This window comes from Xyrauchen texanus, chromosome 19 (assembly GCF_025860055.1).
Source record: "Xyrauchen texanus isolate HMW12.3.18 chromosome 19, RBS_HiC_50CHRs, whole genome shotgun sequence".
Lineage (NCBI taxonomy): Eukaryota > Metazoa > Chordata > Actinopteri > Cypriniformes > Catostomidae > Xyrauchen > Xyrauchen texanus.
In genome coordinates this window covers 14,828,247-14,853,742 of record NC_068294.1, presented here as the reverse complement: position 1 = coordinate 14,853,742, position 25,496 = coordinate 14,828,247, and the positions used below count along the sequence as shown (strand labels likewise).

At 37.1% G+C, this 25,496-nt stretch overlaps 1 protein-coding gene across 7 annotated transcripts in view; it reads right to left on the bottom strand.

Moving 5' to 3' along the window:
• Window positions 1–25,496, bottom strand: part of prom1a (prominin 1a) — a 111,359-nt gene that overhangs the window by 5,049 nt on the left and 80,814 nt on the right. For 3 of the 7 annotated variants that reach the window (XM_052149945.1, XM_052149946.1, XM_052149948.1), the window contains 20 exons: window positions 18,260–18,380; window positions 18,066–18,129; window positions 17,876–17,965; window positions 17,020–17,243; window positions 16,827–16,901; window positions 16,242–16,305; window positions 15,662–15,821; window positions 15,154–15,306; window positions 14,931–15,054; window positions 14,475–14,578; window positions 12,519–12,603; window positions 10,514–10,660; window positions 9,680–9,751; window positions 7,345–7,437; window positions 6,240–6,293; window positions 6,061–6,141; window positions 5,891–5,959; window positions 5,667–5,756; window positions 3,062–3,177; window positions 200–223 (listed from right to left, as the gene is read on the bottom strand). In XM_052149945.1, the coding sequence (XP_052005905.1) occupies window positions 200–223; window positions 3,062–3,177; window positions 5,667–5,756; window positions 5,891–5,959; window positions 6,061–6,141; window positions 6,240–6,293; window positions 7,345–7,437; window positions 9,680–9,751; window positions 10,514–10,660; window positions 12,519–12,603; window positions 14,475–14,578; window positions 14,931–15,054; window positions 15,154–15,306; window positions 15,662–15,821; window positions 16,242–16,305; window positions 16,827–16,901; window positions 17,020–17,243; window positions 17,876–17,965; window positions 18,066–18,129; window positions 18,260–18,380 (2,010 nt within the window). Of the gene's footprint in view, window positions 1–199; window positions 224–3,057; window positions 3,178–5,666; window positions 5,757–5,890; window positions 5,960–6,060; window positions 6,142–6,239; window positions 6,294–7,024; window positions 7,043–7,344; window positions 7,438–9,679; window positions 9,752–10,513; window positions 10,661–12,518; window positions 12,604–14,474; window positions 14,579–14,930; window positions 15,055–15,153; window positions 15,307–15,661; window positions 15,822–16,241; window positions 16,306–16,826; window positions 16,902–17,019; window positions 17,244–17,637; window positions 17,662–17,875; window positions 17,966–18,065; window positions 18,130–18,259; window positions 18,381–25,496 lie in introns of those variants that run through there. The other 4 variants (XM_052149942.1, XM_052149943.1, XM_052149947.1 and 1 more) reach the window with 4 other exon arrangements.

Here is a 25,496-nt window from a genome sequence, read left to right as displayed (position 1 = left end):
CAACCCTTCATATTAAAGAAGGGAGCTTTCAAAGATAACACCAACACAAGTGATGCCCTTCCCCGGAGAAGCATTTCAAGGCTTTTAGCTTAAACCAGCACAATTAAGCAGAAAGGTTTATGTACAAACAGGAAAGGGATGTTTAAAAAAGATAGCAGTAAGATGGACAGCAAAAGTATAATGGGAGAGAAAAGCTTACGTTTTCATGGGAATTGTCTCAATGCTAAAAAGATACAAGACAAGCAAATATGTTAAGGAGATGCACTTTAGTCGTGTACAGAGATGCCATGTTGATGTCCAAATGGACGTCTCGGGTCAAGACACTCAGTGACTTATCGCAATGATTCTCTACTGTAAACACATGAATGCTTGAAAAATGCTAAATACAATACATTGTTTGTACAATATATACACACATATTTCATAAAGTGCAAAGTGCTGAACAGAGAGACATAAAGAATGAAGAAAGATGGAAATAGTAAGAATGGTTATCATAATGTGAAATGCCAAGTCCCTGAGACAGAGGAACTAGAGGACACAGGCAAGACGAGTAGAAGAGAAGCAGAGAGAGAAAAAGAGCCGATTATTAACCAAACTGTGGAAAAGAAAAGAGGAATTTGCACCATAATATACTAATGCATTGACTCAATACTCACAATTTCTGTTATAACTAGGGGTGCAAAGATCGATCTAAATCAGCCGATCATTGTATAAAGTCTGTGATCAGCCGATCATCGTATAAAGTCTGTGATCAGCCGATCATCGTATAAAGTCTGTGATCAGCCGATCATCGTATAAAGTCTGTGATCAGCCGATCATCGTATAAAGTCTGTGATCAGCCGATCATGCCTAGAATCACGGCAGACCTTTTATGCAGCACACAGAGAATAACAAATACACTAATGAATGAGCACTTTCTCAGCCCTTGATGCATGAGAAAGTGGCCTCTAGACGGTGAATTGTTGGCAATTCTAAGTATTCATGAATGTAAACTGTTATACAAATGAATATGCAGGTTTGTATTTAAAAATGTGTAAGAATAACATGTGTATGAATATTATGTTGCTCATTACTCTAGTAACCTTGACTCGCTACACTGTGAGTACAAAGGCTATGTTCAGACTGCAGGCAAATCAGATTTTTTCTCAAATCAGATCTTTTCAGGCAGACTGTCCACACTATTAATAGCAAGTGATCAAGTCAGATTTGCGTGTTCAGACAAAACCAACCTATCTGCATGGGTTGCTTTGGTAACGACGTAGGCCCACTCACGTGACGATGCTTTCAAAACAGATGTGGGAAAAATGGAGGCGCATCATCTCACTCTCCAAATAAGTGTCCTGTCTAGATGCGGTAGAGAACTCCTGGTAAATATTGTGATGTTCTGTGCTGCTGTCACCGATTTTTGACAACGCAAAAGACCATTTGAAATCCGAATTGAGCCGCTAGAGCGTCCGGACTGAGACGCATCTGAACAAAATCTGCTTTCAATCGCATTTGAAACCACCTCCCAATGTGGTTTGAATCAGATTCGGAAAAATCTGATTTCATGTTTTTTATCAAAAACTCATCTGGATACAATCTGGATATGCCAAAAATTTGATTTTTATTGGCAGTCTGAACAAGGCCAAAAGGATAAAGAGACTGCAAATGGGCATAAAAATTAATTAAGCAAAAAATAAACATGCATATACAAATCTGAGTATATGTGATGTAATGCGAGTCCTGACAATCAGATTGTGTGCAGCGACAGAGACTGTTTGAAAGATCATGAGCACTTTTCACTCCCTACGATATGTTCACTCGTGGTGTCAATCAAATATAGACGCTCTCCAGATGCTCTCAATATCTCATCAGTCATTCATCTCAGCGCAATTCTTTATTAATCTGATCCCAATTTAAATCAGACATTACCATTAATCACAGCAATTACAACAGCTGTTTAACCATAAAGGCACCACGTCTTCACACATTTGCTTAATAATTAGTGATTTGTGTTACTGCAAAATGCCAAAGACAGTTAATGTTTAAAGTAATGTTGTTAAATAATGTAAACTAATGGAACCTTTTGGGGGCCTGGGTAGCACAGTGAGTATTGATGTTGACTACCAACCCTGGAGTCACGAGTTTGAATACAGGGTGTGCTGAGTGACTCCAGCCATGTCTTCTCAGCCACATGCGGAGTCTCCGTTGTGTCATGCACAACGAGCCACGTGAAAAGATGGGTGGATTGGCAGTCTCAGAAGCAGAGGCAACTGAGACTTCTCCTTCCGCCACCACAAGGAGTAGTAAATAGTGGGAATTGGGCATTCCAAATAGGGAGAAAAGGGGATAAAACAAACAAACAAATGGAACCTTTTTGTAATGTGTTACCGTAATTTTACAGTATGGGGCATAAACATATAATTGCACAATATAACTTGCAAAAGTGTGACAAAGGGCACTTTTAAAAACATCTGTATCGGGGGCCTGGGTAGCTCAGTGAAAATTGACACTGACTACCACCCCTGGAGACGCGAGTTTGAATCCAGGGTGTGCTGAGTGACTCTAGCCAGATCTCCTAAGCAACCAAATTGGTCCGGTTGCTAGAGAGAGTAGAGTCACATGGGGTAACCTCCACATGGTCGCTATAATGTGGTTCTTGCTCTCAGTGGGGCGCATGGTGTGTTGTGTGTGGATGCTGCGGAGAATAGCGTGAAGCCTCTACACACACTGACTCTGCAGTAATGCGCTCAACAAGCAACGAGATAAGATGCACAGATTGACGTCTCAGATGTGGAGGCAAATAAGATTCGTCCTCCTCCACCCGAGGTGAGTCACTATGCCACCCCGAGGACTTAGAGTGCATTGGGATTTTAGCATTCCAAATTGGGGAGAAAAGGGAAGAAAAAAATCTATATCAGTATCGGTTGAACTTAGCATTAAAAAAAATCGGAGATCAGTATCGGTCTCAAATTTCCTGATCGGTGCACCATTAGTTATAACCAAGGTGGAGTGCCTCAAGTACCCATAATCAGTCCATTACTGTTTTAAGTACTACACCACAATTTGGTTTACTTACTCATCATAGACATCCTCTGTGTCCATTCTACGATAGAACTTGGCGAGCTTCACAGACAGGATGATGCTAGGGAGCAGAAATAGTGTGGAGCAGCCCAGTCCAAACCAGAATGTGTTCTGCAACAAATAAACACAACATTTCTTAAAGATGCAATAAATCAAAATCAGAGTTTTGTGGCCATGTCTGTTAGCTTTTAGGCTATCTATATGGTGGGGTAATGTTAATAGCACATAGCAAATCAATGAACTGCATTTACAGTATTAAGGGTTATAAATACTATTTTAATATTCACATTCAAGAAGCTCTCTTTTTAACCCCCCACATCGAGGCAAATACCTCACCATTTACACTCTAACTGTAGCTAATGTAAATTTGAACTCTTCATAAACTTCTCTCTTTTTCCTTCAACAAACTACTGACTATCATGTATTAGGTCAACATAATTACACAAGAAATTGACATACTGCTTCCGAAAGTTCATGCACTCTTAAATCGATCCCATTCAGCCGAATTACTGAAAAGAGCCATCCACCATCAGACAGTTTTTAACCAATTCAAACTTGTCCACCTTTTCCTGAGGTGCTACTGATTGCATGTGCAATCTTCGGGACAAAGGTTCTTATGACTCTAAGAGCATGAATCTGAAGTAGCATTTTTTATTTTAAATTAAAAAATTTTACTCCATCGACAGTTAGGATTAGGGTTTGGGAATAGGGTTAATAAAATATGCTTTTACAACTAAAAATACAACTCGCTTCGATGCCACCCTGTGGATATTTCACCTCAACAACACTTCCAGCTTTTGCCACTGGGGGCAGTGGTTTTAAATTTCACAAACTAATTTTAGCAGCAGAACTTACAATCAAAGTTTTTTCAACAAATTCACAGTGTGATCAGTCTGCTGAGTTTAAACACAAACGTTAACAAGCCCAGCAGGCCAGACACTTCCTGCTGCAGTCAGAGAGAATTATACTGGGGCCAATTTCTGGTCTCTGTGGAAAGAGCAGCTAACTGCTAATTACTACAGGTAGTTAGGGGCCTGGATGCTTCCTGAAATTCCTGTCCTAGGTGGCTATGTTGTAACAACCTTGTGAATGTGTGTGTGCAGGGTCCAAAATTAACATTTGTTAAGACAAATAATTTACAAACACAAATTTACCAGCACAAGATTAACTAGGATTATTACATTTTTGTTTTCTCCAGAACTCCATGTTGTGACACATATGTGGAACATTCCTAACATTAAGCCCCCAAAATTAAAATATATTAGGAGCATGATCACACCAGACACTTTTCCACCATTGAGCCAGTGCGAGCCAAGGCTATCAACTGCTCCTTTAGTCTCAGACCTCGATCCGCAAGACCAAAATCAATCTGCATTCCCACCATCGGGCCAATAGCCCTGTGGCGCTGCCCTAAAACCCGCACTTAATACGCCACCATGGTGCCAACATCACACACCTCACCCATTTTACAAGTTTGAGGGAAACTCAAGCTGAGGGATCAGAATCTGGAGACTAGCTAGCCCTCGAAATTAACAGGATTCGTACTGTGCCCGCAATCTTTTTCTTTTTCTTGAACCTGCACCATTTGTGTCCTGGATACACAACTTGGCAATTTCTGCAACAATACTGTATAATTAATCACATCTTCGTTCGGCTCTAATGTTGCACATTTTCATCTCCCCAAATATTAAGAAGAGACTGATTTTGTCTACTGACCAGTACTGACTATTCTACATTCTTCATTAACCTGTTGAGGTAAGCTGGTAGCTAGATGAAAAATTGAGGAATGAGTATCTTGATGCTGAATTTGAGTGACTTAATGACCTGTGTTGTTTGTCACAAATATTCAATGTACACATGTGTGTGTACAAAGTAATCCTATTTGGCAAGATATTGCTGAATGGGATGTCATGTTGGTTTGGTTAAGTAAGTTCTCTCTTAATCAAAACTATGTCAACCAAAGTCTTTTTTTTAAGTCAGATTATTTCTTATCATATATTTAACTACTTTTGTGGCTTTCAAGTGGGTGCAATCGTGTGTATGTTCAATGGTGTACAAAGGACAGGGTTAAGCACACAGGGCCCCATTTGCGCACACACACACACACACGCACACACACACACACACACACACACACACACACATTTCAGATCAAACCTGCCATCCCCTTCCTTCCTCAAGGTTGCCTGCAGGGCTTGACCACACACATTACCAGTGCAGCGAAACTCACCCTGGTTGAGTGCTTATTGAGTGCTTTAACTTCAACCATTTCTTCCATATGCAAACATGTTATACCCAAATCACTGCATCCAAGTCAGTGTTGTAACACCCCCTTCGTCTCTTAACCCAGAACCACACATCACAGAACCACCACATATTTATGGTGCTTTTTGTTCTTTTTTGAGCTTGGAAGTTTAAATCACCATCCTCTCTACTTGTGTGAAAAATAGATGCTCATATATTCAGCCTAAGGTCTGCATTTGTGTTTTATAGATGAAAGAAAATAATACAGGGTCAGAACGACATGAGAGCGAGTAGGCTAAGTATTGACAAAATGTTCATTTTTGATTCATTCTTTATGGATCCAGTGGTTCTCTCACCATTGAATCCAAAAGGAAACTGCAGCCCAGGATCTCAGCCGTATCCACAATGTTGCTGAGTGGTTTACAGGCTGCTACTTCCATGGTGAGCTAAAATGAGGCAGCAAAACAAAAGTGTTTCAAGCCTAAATTAATGAAGACTACCAAACTACAACCAATCACAACCAATCCAACATAAATCCAACATAAATATTCTTGTAGGCAATACTGTTAACAATACTCACAGATGTCCTGATCCAGTCCATATACTGCTTGAAATAGCCAATGATAGTCTGCTTGTATTTCTCTGTTTCCTGTTTGAGCAGTGAAAATTAATCATTAATTTACAGCTACCAAATTTATCATACAGGTAATAATTTGTTTGTTTGTTTGTTTGTATTTTAGCTCACATTACCTGATTGACCACAAATGTTGCATTGTGGGAAATTAGGAACTGGGCAGCATCAACGGCTGCTAGTACTTCTGAAACTCTGATCTGAAAACCAATACGTTTACAACATATCAGAAACCATGTTTGTGGCTGCATTACTCAGGGCTGATGTCTACATAGTAGTTTTAAAACAAACAACTTACAGGCAAATCTGAGGAAGTCCTCTCCAGAAGTCTGATGCTGTGATTAAGTGTGCTCTGATATTGGGAATATAATGAATACACAAACACACGCAAAATCACTTCATGTCGAAAAGATCTATAATCTTGCCCTGAATTTCTATCAATTAAAATGCTAATAAAAATGCTGGATTACAAAGAGAAACATTGCTAGTACTTTTACCACAAAATGTATTTACTGTAAGTAAGTTTTATAAACATACAATGAAAGTTCCATGCATGAAGTGTGCCAAAATGCCATGCAACTTTATAGTTGTACATGCATTACATGCACACATTATGTCACAGTAAACAAGCAATGTGACACAAAACAGACTATATGATGCATTTGGGGTACATAAAGTCTGTATTTCACATAAGCATGTTTAAATTTAACAAGTGAAACATCTATCATTTGGACTGGAAAACAGAACTCCCTTTCCTACCAATGCACTTTGAAAAAGATTTAGTCCTTTAATTTATCCTTCAGCATGCTGGTATTATCCACAACATAATTATTTGAGAGGTCAATTCTTATTATTTCATAGCAAGATGTTTTTTAACCAATTTATACATTTGTAATCCATATTGTGGACAATCTGTTATAGTACTATTGTGTTATACCACATTTGCAAAGTAAAAAAATCAATACAACTCATAATTTTTCAATAGGTGATGATGGTGTCTTGATGTTGTCACAAGTTGATAGCTACTGAGCAAACATCTCAATGGGAAAGTTATGCAACTATTATTGTTAGACACAGGCTTACCCTTGCTTTCACAAATTTCTTGGAAGCCATAAATTGAACGTGGTAGGAAGTATAAGAAAGTCAAATCAGATGATGAAAAGCACATCAGATCTCAACAGAAATACCAGTGTCATTCAGAAATTATGACTTTACATTCATTCAATTTAGTTGATCAAATATCACTTTGTTGCTTTTGTGATCAATCAAACTACAATCCCACTTACACAATTAAGCCAATTCAAAAGAACCATTCATGGATAAGAAAGCAACTGCTATGACCCTGCAGGCCAGAGTAATCACATGAAGTGCATTTATGAGACAGGGATAGATGGATAGATTACCATGGATTGCTCCAGTGGAATGACTTGCTGTATGTGGATTTGTCTTATAGTGTTAGCGTGTCCCTTTAATGAAGTCTGCAAGGTCCCTTTAGACTGGAGAAAAGAAAGAGATACACAAAAAGCTTAAGAGAACAATGGGAAGATTTGTTGTCATTTGTTTGCATTATATTATTTAAAAAATGTATTACTATATGTTGAAATTAACATTAACCATGATTTTAAAAAAATGCTGTAAAAGTATAGCTTATTGTTACAGTAGTTCATGTTAACTAATGTTGTTAACTGATGTTAACATATGGAACCTTATTGTAAAGTCTTTTATAGCAATATTCTGTAACATTAGTTAATGCAGTATGAAGACAAATTAACTATGGACAAATGTATTTTGATAAATTAACATTAACCACGATGAGTGAATTGTTTAAAAAACATGATTCATTGTTAATGTTAATGAATAGAACTCATGAAGTATTACCCATTTTTCATTACAAATTACAGTATATTAGTATAACAATTTGAGAGAACAGTTAATTTGAAACATACATTTCAGAAGTTCTTAGTATTTGAGCCAGCATAGACTACACAAGTTTGTGCAAAACCTGATGATAGATTGTTATCTCAGCATGATCTAAACTTTAGACATTTTTAACAAAATATCTAAATCCAAAAACTTTGTTTATTTCCAGGTTTGAATGAAAAAAGGTTCATATAAATGTATATATAAAGGTATAATTGAAGCATAATTTAAAAGTTAAGTGAAGTACAAACAGCATGGTAAAATACATCATCCTTGGTGTGGATACAGACCTAGTTCAATAAAAAATTATAGCTGCAAGCAGTGATGGGCCCTTGCACCCTGGTGCATGTTGGGGCTGCTGTGCCAGGGGAATTGCACTACAATTCTTTTAGCATTTTTTAGCACTTAAATGTTGTTAAGAGTGTAACAAAGTTTAAAAGATGTTATTTCCTGTTGCCAGTAGGTGGCGCTATGAAATAACTGAATATTGGCATAAAAAAGTGTTCAGGCCGTGACTCTTATAAAACATGTAAAGTTTGGAGCAGATAGGACATTTTATGTTTGAGTTGTAACAACTTCCTGTTTCATGGCGAAACATCGAAATTTGTCAGGCCACCACGGACACGCGCGTTCAAAGAAAACTCAAAATATTCACAATTTAGCATCACCAAGGCGTTTAGATTAGACTGACCAAATATGATGTTGATCTGATTTAATCTCTAGGAGGAGTTTGTTAAAGTACGAGACCTGGAAATGGCAAAAACTGAGCAAAAATGTAAGAGAAAAATCACAATGGCTGACTTCCTGTTTGGTTTAGGATATGGCTGTAAGAGACTTTTTTGTATGTGTTGACATGTTACATATGCCTACCTATTTTCTTACGTGTAGGTGAAACATAGCATGAAGGCTGCTTTGTTGAAATTCTGTAGGTGGCGCAATTGAGCCATTTTTCCACAATTAATTCTAAAACGAGTATCAGGTGTAAATCTTTCCCACTTTTGAGATGTGTGCAAAGTTTCATACGTTTTCGAGCATGTTTAGGCTTCAAAAATGTGACTCCATTCATTTCGAACTTTGTCAGTCCACCAAGGACACACCCTTCAACGAAAACTCAAAAGCTTCATAATTTAACATAAAAAAAGGCCTTTAGATTAAGACTGACTAAATATAATGTTGATCTGATGAAATCTCTAGGAGGAATTTGTTAAAGTACAAGGCCCGGAAATGGCAGAGAAAAATCAAAATGGCTGACTTCCTGTTGAGTTTAGGGCATGTATTTTGTAGGTATTGACATGTTACACATGTGTACCGATGTGTAGGAGAAATGTAGCGTAAAGCGCACATCATTGAAAGTTTGTAGGTGGCGCTATCGAGCCATTTTGCCACACCTAATTCTGAAACCCATATTAGATGTCAATTTTCACCACTTCTGAAGCGTGTGCACAGTTTCCTGAGTTTTCGAATAAGTTTAGGCCTTCAAAAATGTGATTCATTTGGGAAAAAAATAAAAAACACCTAGAAGAACAATAGGGTCCTTGCACCATTGGTGCTCAGGCCCTAAAAACTGCTGTTCTCAAGAGCCCTGCTAATACTCATGGAAAGCTTTGGATGAATAAAGTGACTGTGGTAGCCATTGACCCCTGAAGCTACAGTAGAGCATTTCCAGAAAACCATCTTTAAACAGACTTTTGCAGGTTTTAGATACTAATTAAATATGAAATAATTTATTTCTGTTTATTTCATTTAAGTACTGTTACTTTAAAATGTTTGTCTTTGTTTGATTTGTTTTAGACAAATTGGAGAAATAATACATCTTACCAATTGGTTAGCTTGAATATCAAGGTCATTTGCAAAAGCATGTAAATTAATGCGAGTCACTCCTTTATCAAGCTGCAAAACAAACAGAAACACACAATAAAACCACCAGACATATTTTCTCATTTAACCTTAGAAAAAACAGTCTGCCTATTAATGTTTCAATCAACATTAGAGTTCCTGTAGCTCTAACTAGTAGAGAATGGTGCTGACAATGCCATGGCCATGGGAACACAGATACTTATAAAATGTATATATTTAATATACACTTTAAGTTGCTTTGGATAAAGGTGTCTACTAAATGCATAAATGAGTGTAAATGAATACACACTTATGTATAAAACATATTAATATGTTTAATAATGTTATTACCATGTTTTTTAATATGTACGGTGGAAATTCCATGATATTCTTTGTAAACAGCACAGTATATACATTTGGTAAAAATGACTGTACCATGATATCGTCACAATATACTTTCTTAAGGGCAGCACAACCAGTGTATGTTGTTTTTCAATGTGCTTTATAAATAAATCTTGACTTGACTTGATTGTATGTATAAAGTACATTGATTTTACGCCAAGTGCTGTTCAGCATGTAGAGCATGGCCCAAGCAACCTGGGTTCAATTCCCTGGGTAGTGATATAAATGTATACCTTGAATGCATTGAAAGCATAAAAGCATCTGCCATATGCAATTATGTACAGTCAATTATGCAATGATACACATTATCAGTCATTGGATATTTTGAACAATAGCCAACATGAACCAAAGCATGTGGTGTGAAATATTGGGTATAAAAAGCTTGTTTCTTTGTCTGTGTGTTACTGGATGTACCTCCTTCAAATAGGCAGCAAAGTTAATCTCAGTGATGCCAGTTTCAGTGAAGCTGATGAGATTCTGTTTGCCGTTTGACTCCAGCAGAATGATATCCCGCAGGTCTACCTTCATCCTTTCAAACTTCCTTGACATGTCATTGGAGTACTGCAGAGAGAGAGAGAGAGAGTGAGAGAGAGAGAGAGAGAGAGAGAGAGAGAAGCTCTGTTAGCGTTTGAGACAGTAGTAGACCACAGAGTGGGTATGGTTTGACATGAGAAAATATTCCAAAGGAAGAACAAACAGTGTGGTTCAAAAGTCGGAGACCACTAGTGAAAATACTTTTATTTTGCATTTGTTTCTAATTTAATAAAACTATTTTCAATACGAAGTAATTATGAGTATAACAATCTGACTTGTACTTCAATCAAAACAAAGAAAATCTGATCTTTGTTGGACATGGTCAATGTAATAAATTTGCTTACATTTGATCAGCTTCATTTTATACCATAACTTTAATTTATTTTAAAATGCTCAAATGTTCTGTTCATTGCCAGGTTTAAAAGTTGAAAATATTGTCTCAGACATTCAGAACTCACTGTAAACCAGCCATATGTGAAATTCCATTAAAAATGTTGGTTTGAAGTATTTTAAAGCTATTTTGAGCCATTTTGATCTGGAAATGAAAATACAAGGATTTGAACTAGCAATGAAAATATACTTCTGCTATGACTTAAATGAAGGAATTTATAGATGCTGTATATAAAACGTCTCACAATGGCTTTGCATGAAAGCTTTATAGATATTTTGCCAAATCCCAAAGATCAGAGAGAAAAACAACCAACATGGGATTGGAAAACATCATGTTACATTTTTTTTTTTAAGTGTGTTACGCAACGAAAAAGTGAATGGTATGCATTTTCTTTAAGAGACAATCCACAGAGCTGTGGTAAAGGACCACTACCCCAGAGACTGACATTTACGTACATTGAACCTAAATAATTACCGGTAGTAATAATGAGGCCTTGGTTTGCAAGTCTCCTGGCAATAGAGCTTGCATTATCTGACCTTCCTGTTCTTTGTGCTTAACACTACTAATCTCAAACAAATCTATATCAGATTTTTATCCCAAATTAAAGTTTATAATTAAGAAGAATTTCTCCTATCAAAACATTTATCAAAGGCTGAGAGACACAATTCTTGCTTTAAAAACATGGCAGATTTGCATTGCTTTGTGTGTGTGGCTTGCTTTGTTTTCCCATTGACATGTCTTGTTGTTGAAGAAGTGAGCTAAACTGCTTCAGTGTTAGATAAGACTGGCACAGACACTTAAAAAAATTACCCCTAAAGCAAGATGTCTGGTTAAGTCTAACTGTACCGATCAGGGTTCTGTTTCCCTTCTATATTTGGACAGTTTTAGTTCATTTAGTGTGCAGCATGTTCTACAGTAATGTTGAATGAGTAAAAATGCCATTAATGCTTTACTGACTCCCTATAGCTGAGTGAAATTATATCTTTTGTCTGAGATTTTGTCAAGATTGTGTGGTATGGGGAGCAATAGGACATCATTATTGCATTAACTAAACTGAGGAAATGGTTCTAAGAGAGGCATCTGCTTTAAAAAAAACAACAACACACACACACACAGAAAAAAAACCCTTTATAAAATGTTTATATAACATTTAATGTATCTAAAATGTTTTATTATGCTTTTAAGTATATGTTTGAGATTTGAATGTAATAATACAAAGAAGTTGATATAGTTTATCATCTAAAAACAACAGGTTTTAATACAAGAAACCACACTGAATTAAAAAATGATTGTATGTCTGAACAATCAAATTTGCTATCTGTTACTAAGCGACTTAAAACACCTAGGGCTCAAAATTAATTAGGATATTTGCATTAAGCTCATTAAACATTTTAAAGAAGTACTCTTCATAATGATGTAAATAGTGGTTTTATATCGGTGTATGTTTAGTAGTGATTTGTGCGTGCACATGGACTAAGCCTTTGATCCACTCACAACACTGGTGTTAAAGAAGGATGAGAGGTTGAAGATCTTATCCAGACGAAGTGCTGCGTAAATCCCTCTGTTGTCCTTACAGTTACTGAGAAAGACAACAGGGTAGAATTAAGAGATTCAAACCTTACTCTGTTTTATTACTATTATTCTGGCTTTCATTTCAATATACTGGCTTATAGGCTCTTTGTTCCCTTTGCTTCTACTTCTACAACACAATTCTCTTCTGTACTGCCATCTGCTGGAATATTGATGGACACTTTTGATTTCCTTTTATATGAAATATGTAATTTGGTGGGAAACAACAACACAAAAATGAGGAGAGAGAGAGAGAGAGAGAGAGAGAGAGAGAGAGAGAGAGAGAGAGAGAGAGAGAGAGAGAGAGAGAGAGAGATCAATTTAAAGCTAATTAAAAGGTGCAACCCAAACTACATACCTATGCACTATTCTACATCATTTTACATTACACTGAAAATGCAACAACAATAAGTGTACTACGAGTACCCTGAAAATGCACTTCTTTAACCATCAAAATGGTGTGTGGAATGTTGGACACTTCATGCACTCAGCACTGACGGCTTGTATATACCGTAAATATTGGAGATTGTAGCAACTAGTGAAACTTCATTGAACACAGCACCTTACAAATGTGATATGAATGCTTGACCATCACCCAACGCTGTGTGAATAAGTTGTTGCGATACAAGTGTTGAAATGAGGTTGGCTAACGTGCTAAATCAGAGACTATTTAGCAGAGATGGGCCACTTCTATTAAAATGAAAGGGAGAAATTGGAACGTCCAATGGTCAACGGATGTAGAAAGAAATTCCGCCCTACAGGTAAACGAGCTAATAGCCTTTTAGGTACAGACATCGCCTGTCAATCTACTCCAGAACGTGGATGCGCATTAGCTTAATTTGTGATTTTTAGAGTAATCTGAGATAAAGAAGCACAGTTTATGATACCACTGTTGTCAGATTTTACTGCTGATTTCAAATGACGATTTGATCGTAATCTTGACCAAACATTTTGGAGATTTCGGTCTTTCTCCATTCAAGTAGATAGGAGCTGCACTTTCATGACTGTAAATAGGTTCCCAGGAGCAGTCCAAAGATGGCAAACAGTGCACTGACTTCTTAGAAAGACTTTGGCTAAAGCTAGCGGCGACACATCACGAGTTTGAAATGTTACTTCTGTCAGCTGTAAAACGGTGAATGTTTCCGTGTGATGAAAAACAAACAAAAAACAATTACATTAGGAGTTCCATTTGGGACGATACTACACTTGTAAAATTCTATATTATAAAAACTATATTGCTGAGTGCATAGTGTATATTGTAAGTGCATAGTGTATAGTTTGCCATTTGGGACACATCTAAAGGCCTTTGTGGGGTTATTTCCAGGTGAATTTGTGGAGATTTAATTAACAAGCATTCTGTTAATGCAAGCTGATTTTGATCAACCGCAAGTATGATCAGTAAAAAAAAAGACATAGGAAACTCTTCCAGACCATCTGAAGGTCTGTGCCGATTTCGGTGGATGTAGCTTGAAAGCTCTTGGAGGAGTTACAATAAAAAAATGTAATCTACTTTAAGGGATTAAAAAAACCAACCTTCAAACAAAGTTTGTAGAATAACAGTATGTTGGCTTTGTCAAGCCAAAATAATTAGGTTTATTCGGTATTAGGTATGATGGAAATGTTCTTGCGATTGTGTGAATAATCAAGTTATAATAAATAAAGTTTAAGTACCTTAACTTAACCAGAGCATATTTCCTAAAGTTTGGTACACACTTTAGCATAAATATTTCTCTAAATTACATCCAAGCACTTACATTTTTTTTAATGTTATAGATTCAAAAAGGTACTGCATAACAGAAATGACCAGCTGCAAAAATTCCTGAATTCACTTCAAGAAGAATTGTTCAGTTTTATAGGTTATATATTACAAGCCTGTGTTACCTGTAGAGAGAATCCACCGTAAGATCCATTTCAGGGTCATGGTACAGGTATCCTGGTATGAAGTTTCTCCAGCCAGGTTGGATCAGGTTGGGAGTGTCTAACACCTATTCAACACAACATATTTTTGAGAACAATATCACCGCTGAATAAGACCTGGAAACATATACAGTATAAGTCAAGTAATTTCTCATAGTGTGTTCTGTTCATGTTCATTACATGTATTTGCCTTTTAGCATATAGGGGAGACCAGAGCCAGTTGGTATACAGGAAGTCTCAGAAATGGTGGAAATGTTAAATAACTTTTTTTTCTAAAACTTTAAGGTATGTTTGACTTTCAAAAATAAATCTAACCTGAAATATATTAAGTAAAATATTCAAGTGAAAAGTGTGAGAACTAGCCCCAGTCTCCACAACATGTATCATGTGTGTTTTCATACGCTTTGTCAATTCTCTTGCCTTGAAAAGCTGTCGGGTTTGGAAGGGTTCACACACAAGTTTCTCGAGATTCCCCCCTGCCAAGAACAGGGCTGTTATACCACCCATGAGTACCCAGGAGAACAGGAAACTGAAGCCCACACCACTGAGAGACACAGCAGACAAAGGTGTTTTATACTCCAACAAAAATGTGACATATTGTGTGGTAATACTGGCTAAAGTTTGATATTATTGTCATTCTCACGCCATGAGCAGGTTTCCTCCTGTATTAGAGACGCAGCCGCGTGTGGTCGGGGAAGCGTGTCTGTCAAATCCCAGAATGCCGCACAACAGACCCAAAAAATTGAAGGAGAGGATAAGTACCACCATGCAGCACAGAGTAATACAACATATCCACCTGAAGGCAAAAGAATAATGAACACTGTCAACACTTGGCCTCTTAATTCCACTGAAGACAAATCTTAATACTACGATATAGAATGACATTGTAGAGAATTGTGCACTTTAGCACAACAGTTTGAACACCTTTGGAAGGGGAACCCATCGCTCAACATTAGTGCCTCACCTCACTGAGTTGTGTCTGAATTCAAGCAAATCCCCACAACCATATAGTGGAAGCTAAAAAATACATATGGGTGTGGTGTTTGGATATCCTCTTACTTTTGGCCATATAGTGTATGTCTGAGTCTAATCATCAATGACAAAATAGGATTGGTAAAAAACAGTTCCAGACATCCAATCTTCAGATGTACCTGTAGAAGTCCATCTGGTCAATCTTTGGGTAGATGTCCTCGATTTGTGAGTGTGTGTGTGTAATCATTCTGGTGAAGTTGGTCAGAGAGCTGTGAACTGGGAAGAGCTTGGTGAAATTAGTGATGTTAGAGCCAATGTCGTTCAGCAGACCTTTGACCCCTAAATGAAACACCAGACACAACAGCACTGTTATTCTTTTCTTAAAAGTGAAAAGTAGAAAACTAATAAAAAACAAACCTTCGTTTGCGTAATTAAAAACATTGCATACTTTTTTTCAATTGTGTTCCAATGGACAGTTTTTTTTTCAATTGTTTTTATGCAGACACCTTTGACCTTGGCTGTATTGACCTCAGTGTCTCTCGCACAGGAGCACCATGTTTTTAGATGGCTATTCAAGTTAAAAAGAGCGTCAACAATTAAAAGCGTGTCTTGAAACACTTCCGCTCTGCTTTATTTGTTGTGCTGCGTCTAGCTTTTTTTAATCGCAATAACACGTTTGGGATGAATGTTCCCTAAGGATCTCAGGCTAGTCCACACAAAAGATCTGAATTTGAATGTGGATTCAATCATTGAACTCACCTTCAACAACATTTCGGGTTTGCTCTTTTACCATGGCAGGAGTGTCATTGAATGATGCAAACCCCTGCGTGACATATGAAAAGGTGTGAGAAAAGGTGTACATTTAAATTGAACATAAAACCAAAATTGACCCTATTTACTTTCTTATTACATGTTTCTGGTCTTGATGTGCACGATTCATTGGTGCACATTTATTCCAAAGGAAAAAAATGTCTTGGTTATCTTTAATCAAAATGTAATAACTTGCTCCACCACTGAAATTACTTTCCTTTTTGGTTAATGTCACAAATGACTTCTCTTTTGCAACGCCTTCCCTGCATCCTCCTGGATCTATTACTCTTTTCATGACCCAATCAATCCTTAAAAAAAATGCATGTCCTGCCCTACATTTTTTATCTTGTTCAATATTGTGTTTTACTCAGAAATTCATCAGATTATGAAAGTAAATGCAGACTGCTTTTCATTTTGACTTTAGGCAGATAGTTTGTGTTAAAATGTGAAAAATGTAAGATGTAAGCCAGAATTTTCTTTTCATTTTTGTCCTAAACCTAGAAAGCATGTCACTTCAAATGTGGAACAAAGTACCTTCTCAACAATATGGCTGAGATCAGTCTTCAGGACTTCATTCACTTTGTCTAGCTCATCAGTCACATCAGGCAACTGAAAAAACAAAACAAAAAAAACAGGCATATTTGTTATTGTTTTTTGGGACTTTTACAAACTGTATGTCAATGGTGACATTATGTTGAAAGAAAAGATGAGAAATAATTTTCAATACCGATGAGTAGTTGGCTGCGATTTCTAGCCTGGGAAGGGTGCTACGTATATTTCGACAGATCTCCGCTGCATTTGAGCGTATGTCTGCGCATACAGGATCATTAAGTGCGTTGCTAAGGCTGCCACGAACCACGCTCAGGTTAGACTGCAGTTTGCCCGTTCCTTCCTGCAAAGTCTCCAAGGTCAAACTGACATTCTCTAAAGCATCTTTAGTGTCCCGCATTACTAAGAGAGGAGACAAATGCACAAATGAACATTCAAAAACAGAGACTGCTCTCAGGCTCATTGAAAGCTTTAAAAAGATAAACGAATACCCAGGGAACGTCTTGTAAATAATGCCACACTTGCTTCTTTAATTAAAAAATGTACAGTATCAATCAATATTATCCATATTGAAGTGAGATATGACTGTTGCCTTTGTATATTTGTTGTATATCATAACTTTTCTGATATCTTGGTTTTAAAACACAGAAGGGGCAGGTTCAACCAGTAAAGGATGCAACAACACAGAGGGAAAATAACTGGGCCAGGTGTTGTTGGAAGAAAAGAAAACGAGTCAATCACAACGTTGTTACAGACAGGTCAAGGAAAGTACCAGTCAGGGTCTTTTATGGGTTACCTTTAATGGCTTTCTCCACTTTGACTAATAAATCAAAGAAAAACAGTGAAATAAGACACTAACAAGCAATGGGTTGTATATTATTACTGTATTCTCATGTTATATAATATATTACACTAAGTATTTCTCCAATTATAGGATTTGGTGTAAGCAGCAAGAAGAACAGAAAGAAAGAAAGAAAGAAAGAAAGAAAGAAAGAAAGAAAGAAAGAAAGAAAAAGGACATGGAAGACACATACTTCTGGCCATGCTGAGTGCCACATCAAGGGTAGGCTGTACATCTTTTCCCAACTCCTCGTGTATCCTTCCACCCAAGAGCAAACCTACATCTGCAGAAAACATCATCATTCCATGTCCACATCAGAAACACCTTTCTATTCCACTGATGTTGCAAAGGAACAACTAGCGTATATAGTATAGCGTACTTACTCTCCAGGTCATAAAGCACATGATCCTTCACAGTGTCATACTGAGAGATCAGGTAATCAATTTGCTGAGAAAGAGATGACAGAGTAATATATTTAGCAGTCAGTATCTCACTTTCCAGCGATGAGACAACTACATCCATCCATCCTAGTGTTATAGTGCTTGTGTAATGTAAACATTAAGATTGGAGTACTCACTGCTGGAGTTTGATTGGCAAAGGTGTGGAGGTCTTTTATGTTATTCTTTACGAGCCTCCTCATGCTCTTCAACTGAGAACTCAGGTTCTGATTGGCTGCATAGGCGCAAAGGACCCCTGCCCTGTTGATTGAAACAACAGTGTTAAATACGACATCAGAATTTAATTTAGAAATCCACTTCCACTTAACCAAGAACATATCATGCTATTGTAACATTTAGTAGAGCAGTCATACATAATAACATTTAAGATTATCTCTACTCAAACATCTTATTTGTAATTGTTATGTTGGCACAGACTGGGTGGAGGATAAAAGCTATTGCCTGGAGAACCAGTAGGTGGCAGCCCATTCATACAATCACAAGTCACACTGGCTGTGTTGTCCTTTAATTATTTTGCTTTGGAAGCATCCAGTGTTTCCATATTCTGCCATGCCTTTATTAAAAACAGAGCAGCAACATCATATTGCTGCAGGTGTATACAGTAAGGCAAAGACTTTTGTTATAGAACTCTGAGAATAAATCCAAAGCAGCCTTCATTTTAAACAAATGGCAAAGCACTTATAAAAAAAAAAAAAAAGAAAAAACTAGGCTAACTGTGAGCTCTTCTTAATTAGTCTAAGAGACACTTCAAGGGAAAACAAGCCCTATATTTGTACCTATTCATGATTCATGCATCCTAATTGGGTTTTCTTCTTTCTGTGTACTTACAGCTACTGTGGGAGCCAGTGAAGGTTTGCAGAACTATCTCCTTTGCTTTCACATCTGTCTGGGACAAAAGCTATGATTGACTTATCCAACAATAGAGCAAGCAGGAACACATTTTGTGAAGTTGTACCAAAACGTGTGAATCACTGCTGTTATTGTGCATAATAATTGCACCATAAAAAGATTAATGTGTGGGTAAAAACGAAGCAGACGGCATCAACGCTTCAACAAACTCCTGAAGGATTCAATCCACAACAGCTAACAACACAACAGAACAAAGATCAGATAGTGTACATTTGTGGGTGCATGGACAAATTCTGCTCTGAGTTGGAAGTGAGAAATGATTCATGTCTGGACACCAGTTAAGCGAAACGGGCGTCTGTCTGGGCGTCTGACTAAAAAGAAAGATGAGCCTGATACACCAACATTTAATCTGCCAACACAGCAGTGCAATTTATTATTCTCTATGAACATAAAATAGCTTTTGTGTTAGTTTTGTGTTTAGCATTGTCTTTAATATTGATAAAGATCAGGGATGGACAGAACTGAGAATTTAAGAATTGGCTTGACAAATCGACTTGTGAGCTCCAGTTTCTAGGAGAAGTGTGCACAGAGTGGAACTAAAAGTTAGTTTTTTAGTTGTAAATGATGTAATACAGTCAACAGGAATGAATATTGTATTAACTCTACCCCTTAGCCAAACCCTAAACCTAACCGTGAGTGGAGTAAAAGTGTCATTTTAGAGGGAAATGCAACAAAACTGTTCAATATGCTATATCTGTTAAGGTATACACTTTTATATTACTAAAAGAATTGTGATATTTACCTTATTCAGCCCCGCCCCTTTCCCGTGCTCCACTCTTCCGAATTTTGTCATCTAACTTCCTGTTTGTATCGAAGCTACTGAGAAGAGTCGATCTAAATGGATTATGTGTCACAGAAAGTTTTTTTCACCAAGAGTTGATGGTTTGAGTCTACTCAAGCCCTTTAATACGTAAAAATTCCTGTAACTGTAAATGTTCGTTTTTCAACACTCACGGAGGTAAATTGGACCTGGCAGATCACATTCAGACAGATATGACACACTGCACTTTTTCATAATACAAGCATGTGTTATACATGTAATTCTGCCTAATTTTTATGTTTCAGCTTGTTAATAATAAAGTTAAAATGTGTAGTTGACATGAAATTTCCAACTGACAACTCGTATTGTTACTCATGCAAGTTCATAACATTAAAGCAAATAACAATTACATTTTTAAAATTAATTTGTCAACCTACATTTTTTTAGAGGCTTAAATGTGATTTAAAAATGGTTGTAATCAGAATATAAAATAAAACATACACCTTCACTTGTATATGTGTGTATGTCTGTGTGTATGTATAAATAGGCCTATAGTTGCACCCTTCCCCCCGTCCTGGTTTAATGCTCAAAAAATCTACTCACCTTAACAATGGGAGAATGACAAAAAAAGATGGCCAGAGGTTTTGTTCAGAGATATTTGTAATGATTTTGTTTTTTCTCTTTGAGTTTAATGAACACAGAAGAATATCAGCACATCCACAGCATAAAGGTAGGATCTTGTGGATTTTTAATGAATTACTCTTGTTTTATAATCTTCCCGCACTTCTTCCAGTTGTTATGACATCCTATGAACACCTAAAAAACTCATGATAGCTTTTGACAACTCTACAACCTGTAAATCCACTTCGCTAGCTAATTACACTTTGACATCAACACCATAGATATCTTTAAAGCGACCGCGAGAATGGAAGTTCAGAGACAACATTTCGAGCCCTGCAGGGCTGTGGAGGTGCATATCCTGACACGCTGGTGTCAGGAGCATGACCTCTCCCTTAACGTCAGTAAAATCAAGGAGCTTGTAGTGGACTTCACCATTAATGGAGCACTGGTGGAGAGAGTCAGCAGCTTCAAGTTCCTCGGTGTCCACATCACTGAGGAACTCACATGGTCTGTCCACACTGAGGCCATTGTGAAGAAGACTCACAAGTGCCTCTTCTTCCTGAGACGGCTGAGGAAGTTTGGAATGAACCAGCACATCCTCACACGGTCCTACACCAGCACTGTAGAGAGCATCCTGACTGGTTGCATTACTGCCTGGTATGGCAATTGCACCGCCCACAACCGCAAAGCCCTGCAAAGGGTTGTGCGAACTGCCAGACACATCATCGGAGGTGAGCTTCCCTCCCTCCAGGACATATATAACAGGTAGTGTGTGAAAAAGGCTTGGAGGATCATCATAGACCCCAGCCTCCTGAGTCATGGGCTGCTCTCTACTACCATCAGACAGGTGGTATCGCAGCATCAGGACCCGCACCAGCCGACTACATGACAGCTTCTTCCCCAAGCAATCAGACTTCTGAACACTTGATCTATCAGGATCAATAATCAGCACTGCACTTCAGTCATCTTATTATCTCACACTGGACTGTCATAATTATATTCTCCTCAATAACTACTGTATATATATTTTATATAATCTTTAATTTTAATTTGTATTGTATGTGTATTCTATATTGTGTGTATTGTTTACTGTACATTGTATATAATTATTATTGTGTTGTGTAAGTATGTGTACATTTGATATGTAAATTGTGTTGTGTAATATGTTGTTTACTGTAATTGGTATATGTCTCGTCACTGTCATGACTGCTATGTTGCTCGGAACTGCACACAGGACTTTCACCTACTGTTGCACTTGTGTATATGGTCGTGTGACAATAAAGTTATTTGATTGGATTTGATTTTGAAAATGTTCAAGATGGCTGTGCACTAGTTTCTCTAGTGCATTAGGTGAATAGACAGATTCTTTTAGAAATCATTATTATTCTTTAAAACAAAATGGAACTGAAACAAAACATTTGAATGTGCACACAAACACACTCAAATTACAGTTCTAAAAACTGATAAAATCAATTTGCTATATCCAGTTTAAACTTCAATAAAACTTTACTTCAAACGATGCTTCGAGCTTTCTGAATTGAATTCCATTTTAATTCAAATGATATATGTGCATCCTGTTTGCTGCCTCAAATTCTAATTCAGTTTAAATTTAGGAACTGAATTCTCAGTTATATTCTGAATGGAGCATGACTCTGATGAGGACTAAATTGTGACAAAAGTGATATGAGAAGAAACAATCAGGCCATGTTTACAGAAATATTCAATATAATGCTTACAAAATGAACCGCTGTGGCATTATATATTTAGATAGGGTGCATTGTAGAATGATTTCAAGGTCAGAAACAGACCACAGACTGACAAAGAATAAAAATGGGTGGCTAGCTACAAAGCCCCATTGTCCCCCCCACCCTAAATCCCCAAGTCCTCCTCTCTGTGTCTGCTCTCTGTGTTGGTAAGCCTGCTATCTGCTCTGCTTTGTAAGGTCAGTGAAAACATAGCAGGCAGCGAACAAAGAGGCATTGAAGATGGCAAAGTGCATTCCACACAGAGGAATGTGTGCTTTATGTGCTTTTTGGAACTTCAAAATGTTGTTACCCATTCATTTGCATTCTGTGGTCATACAGAGCTGAAATATTCTTCTAAAAATTTTCATTTGTGTTCTGCAGAAGAAAAAAGGTCACATACACATACACAGAGTTGGTTCAGTGCACTGAAGAATGTCTACATAGACTAATGGCAAGGAATCGTGTTACTTCCACAAAGATCACTGTAATCATTCCAACTGGACCCCGGGGCTTGCCTTGCAGCATCCCTGTTTCTAAATGCCTCTTTGGGAGGTTGAGTAGCAGGGTGGGGGTGAGAACCTATTGACTACCTCTTTAAACAGAAGAAGACCCAAAGGATTTGATTTCAACCTGCAATGCGTTCCAGGTCTACCTGCTGGTTCCCCTGTGCTCCGCAGACCTGTAATGTGATCAGCCTGTGATGAAGACACAGCCAAGCTCCTGACCCAAACAAAGAGAGCCACTGTTGACTGGAAAATGAGGGTCAGTGCTCTATTTTGGAATGCTGGATAGAAACGTTTTTAAACGTTTAAAGGGACAGTTCACCCAAAAATGATTTTTATTCTTCTACTGAACACAAAGTTTTTTTTGTAGAATATTTCAGCTCTAAAAATCATAGAGCTCCAAAAATCATCCATCGGTTTAAATCATTGTCTTCTGAAGTGTTCGAATCGGTTTTGAGTGAGAATAGTATATATAATTCAATATAAAATTCCCTTCACTTTACTTTTAAAGTTTGATTACACTTCCTCGTGCATGATGCAAGATTGCCAAGGAGACTGCAGATTAGGGCTGCTCGATTATGGCAAAAATCATAATCATGATTATTTTGGACAATATTGAGATTATGGTTATTTAACATGATTACACATTGACTTTGCAAACATCATGCATTTATTGAACAATAAATTTTTTTGGTCTTTTTAACTGGATTTCCTTGAACTTGAAATGTAAACTGCACTGGTTAGGGGAGGAGACTACCGTCATATGATAATTATTTTATGTTATGTATGGTAAATGTATTTATTTGACTGGTAGACAGATATGGTTTAAACTGTAAACTGTTTTGTGTTCCTTGCCACAGTCGCCTACAGCTTGCTCACTGGGGTTATTTATACAATTATTATTTAATTATTTTTAAACACTATTAAAAATCGTATTTTATCTAAATTACACAATGATGATTAATCGACTTTATAGACATTACAGTTTTATCGTCTGTTAATGCTGATATTCTGTAAAGCTGCTTTGAAACGAAGTGTGTTGTGAAAGGCGCTATACAAATAAAATTGACTTGACTTGACTTGTAAACTGCAAATGTCTTCCTTTTGAGGTTTCAACTAAAGTCACAGTTAATATATAAGTGTGTGTGTGGGTTTCTTTAACTAGGCTGCTGGCTGTTAAATGTTTTAGTATTCCAGAGGAAGTCAAATGTTCCTTTTAAGTTCCTACAAGCAAAGATTTGGATATATTAGTGGAAATACAAGCACCAATCCCCATGTGTGTGCGCAGTAAAAGTAGGCCAGAACGGACGGGTAATTGAAGTGTGAGACAATCATTTCTCTTTTCCATTCATGTGGAGGACAGAAGGAGGACATAACACAAGACAACACAATGCATGATTAACCAGACAAAGCTCTCTCTCTCTCTCTCCAATCTGTCCCCACCAAAATATTATAAATGTTTGAAATATCGCATGTAAATTATTAATAATTTTTTATTAAAATGGACAGATCAAACTATGTGTATGATTTTCATTTGTGCATTATGGACTGATGTCAGTCATATCTGATGATGTAAAGACTGCTTTATACAAAATACAATCACTAACTGGATGTGTAACCCTGCAAATACACAGAAGAATGTCCTACTATACAGTTAACTGTAGATGTCCATGCCAAGGAGAGGCATAGTACCGTATGACTACTGAAAACATAAACACACACTGTTTTCGCCCACAGAACTGCCTCTCGCTGGATGTTTTTGGTTTTTCGCACCATTCTCTATACACTCTAGAGTCTGTTGAGTGTGAAAATCCCAGGAGATCAGCAGTTACAGTAATACTCAAACCAGCCCATCTGGCACCAACAATCATGCCATGGACCAAATCACTGAGATCACATTTTTACAGTGGATTTAAATTTATGGCTCCTGACCCATATATGCATGATTTTATACATTACACAACTGTCACATGATTAGCTGATTAGATAATCACAAGTACCTAATAAGGTAGCCGGTGAGTGTATGCACAATTCCCACTACATTGTAATTTCACCCACATCTGAAATTCTGTATCATGTTGAATAGAATTCTGTGGTAGAAATGACAGTGATGAAAATTACTCTTTTAACATTTTTTAAATAAAATAAATTACAGCTTAATTATCCTAGTTTAATATTAAATGTCTGGGTCTGGGACAAGACTAAGGCAATAAAATCTTCACATCAAAGGCACTTGTAAAGTACCAAAAGTAATTAATGAAGACTAGTGCTGTCAGTTGATTATTTTATTTAATCGCGATTAATCGCATGATTGTTTTTTGTAGTTAACGGCAATTAATTGCAGATTTTGAAAGTGCTAAAATTTGACACATTATATACTTCTTGTCCTGTCAAAATGCATTTAATTCCATCTTAAGAAAGAAAACAAAACAATATTTAACAATATAATGCTTATTTAACATTTTCCAAACAAAGCCTTCCACAGTACACAGATAGAACTGCACTAAAATAGCACCAATTCAAGTAACCTTTTCTCCCCAATTTGGAATGCCCAATTCCCAATGTGCTTGTAAACTGGTTGGTTTGAACAATGGAGGAGTCAGGAGACAGGGAAGCAGGTTTTTAGGTCAGTACTTTTAATTTGGGGTTTTCGGTACATACGACGGTAACCGCCGTTAGAATTAAATATTAACATCAAAATAGCACACTTGGGCTGTCGTGCTTTCTGGACACTCTCTCTCCCCCTCTCGACACTTGGCGTTCCTTAAATGTCTCTCTCCGTATTACTATAACAAGACACAGGTGTTAGAGATAATTT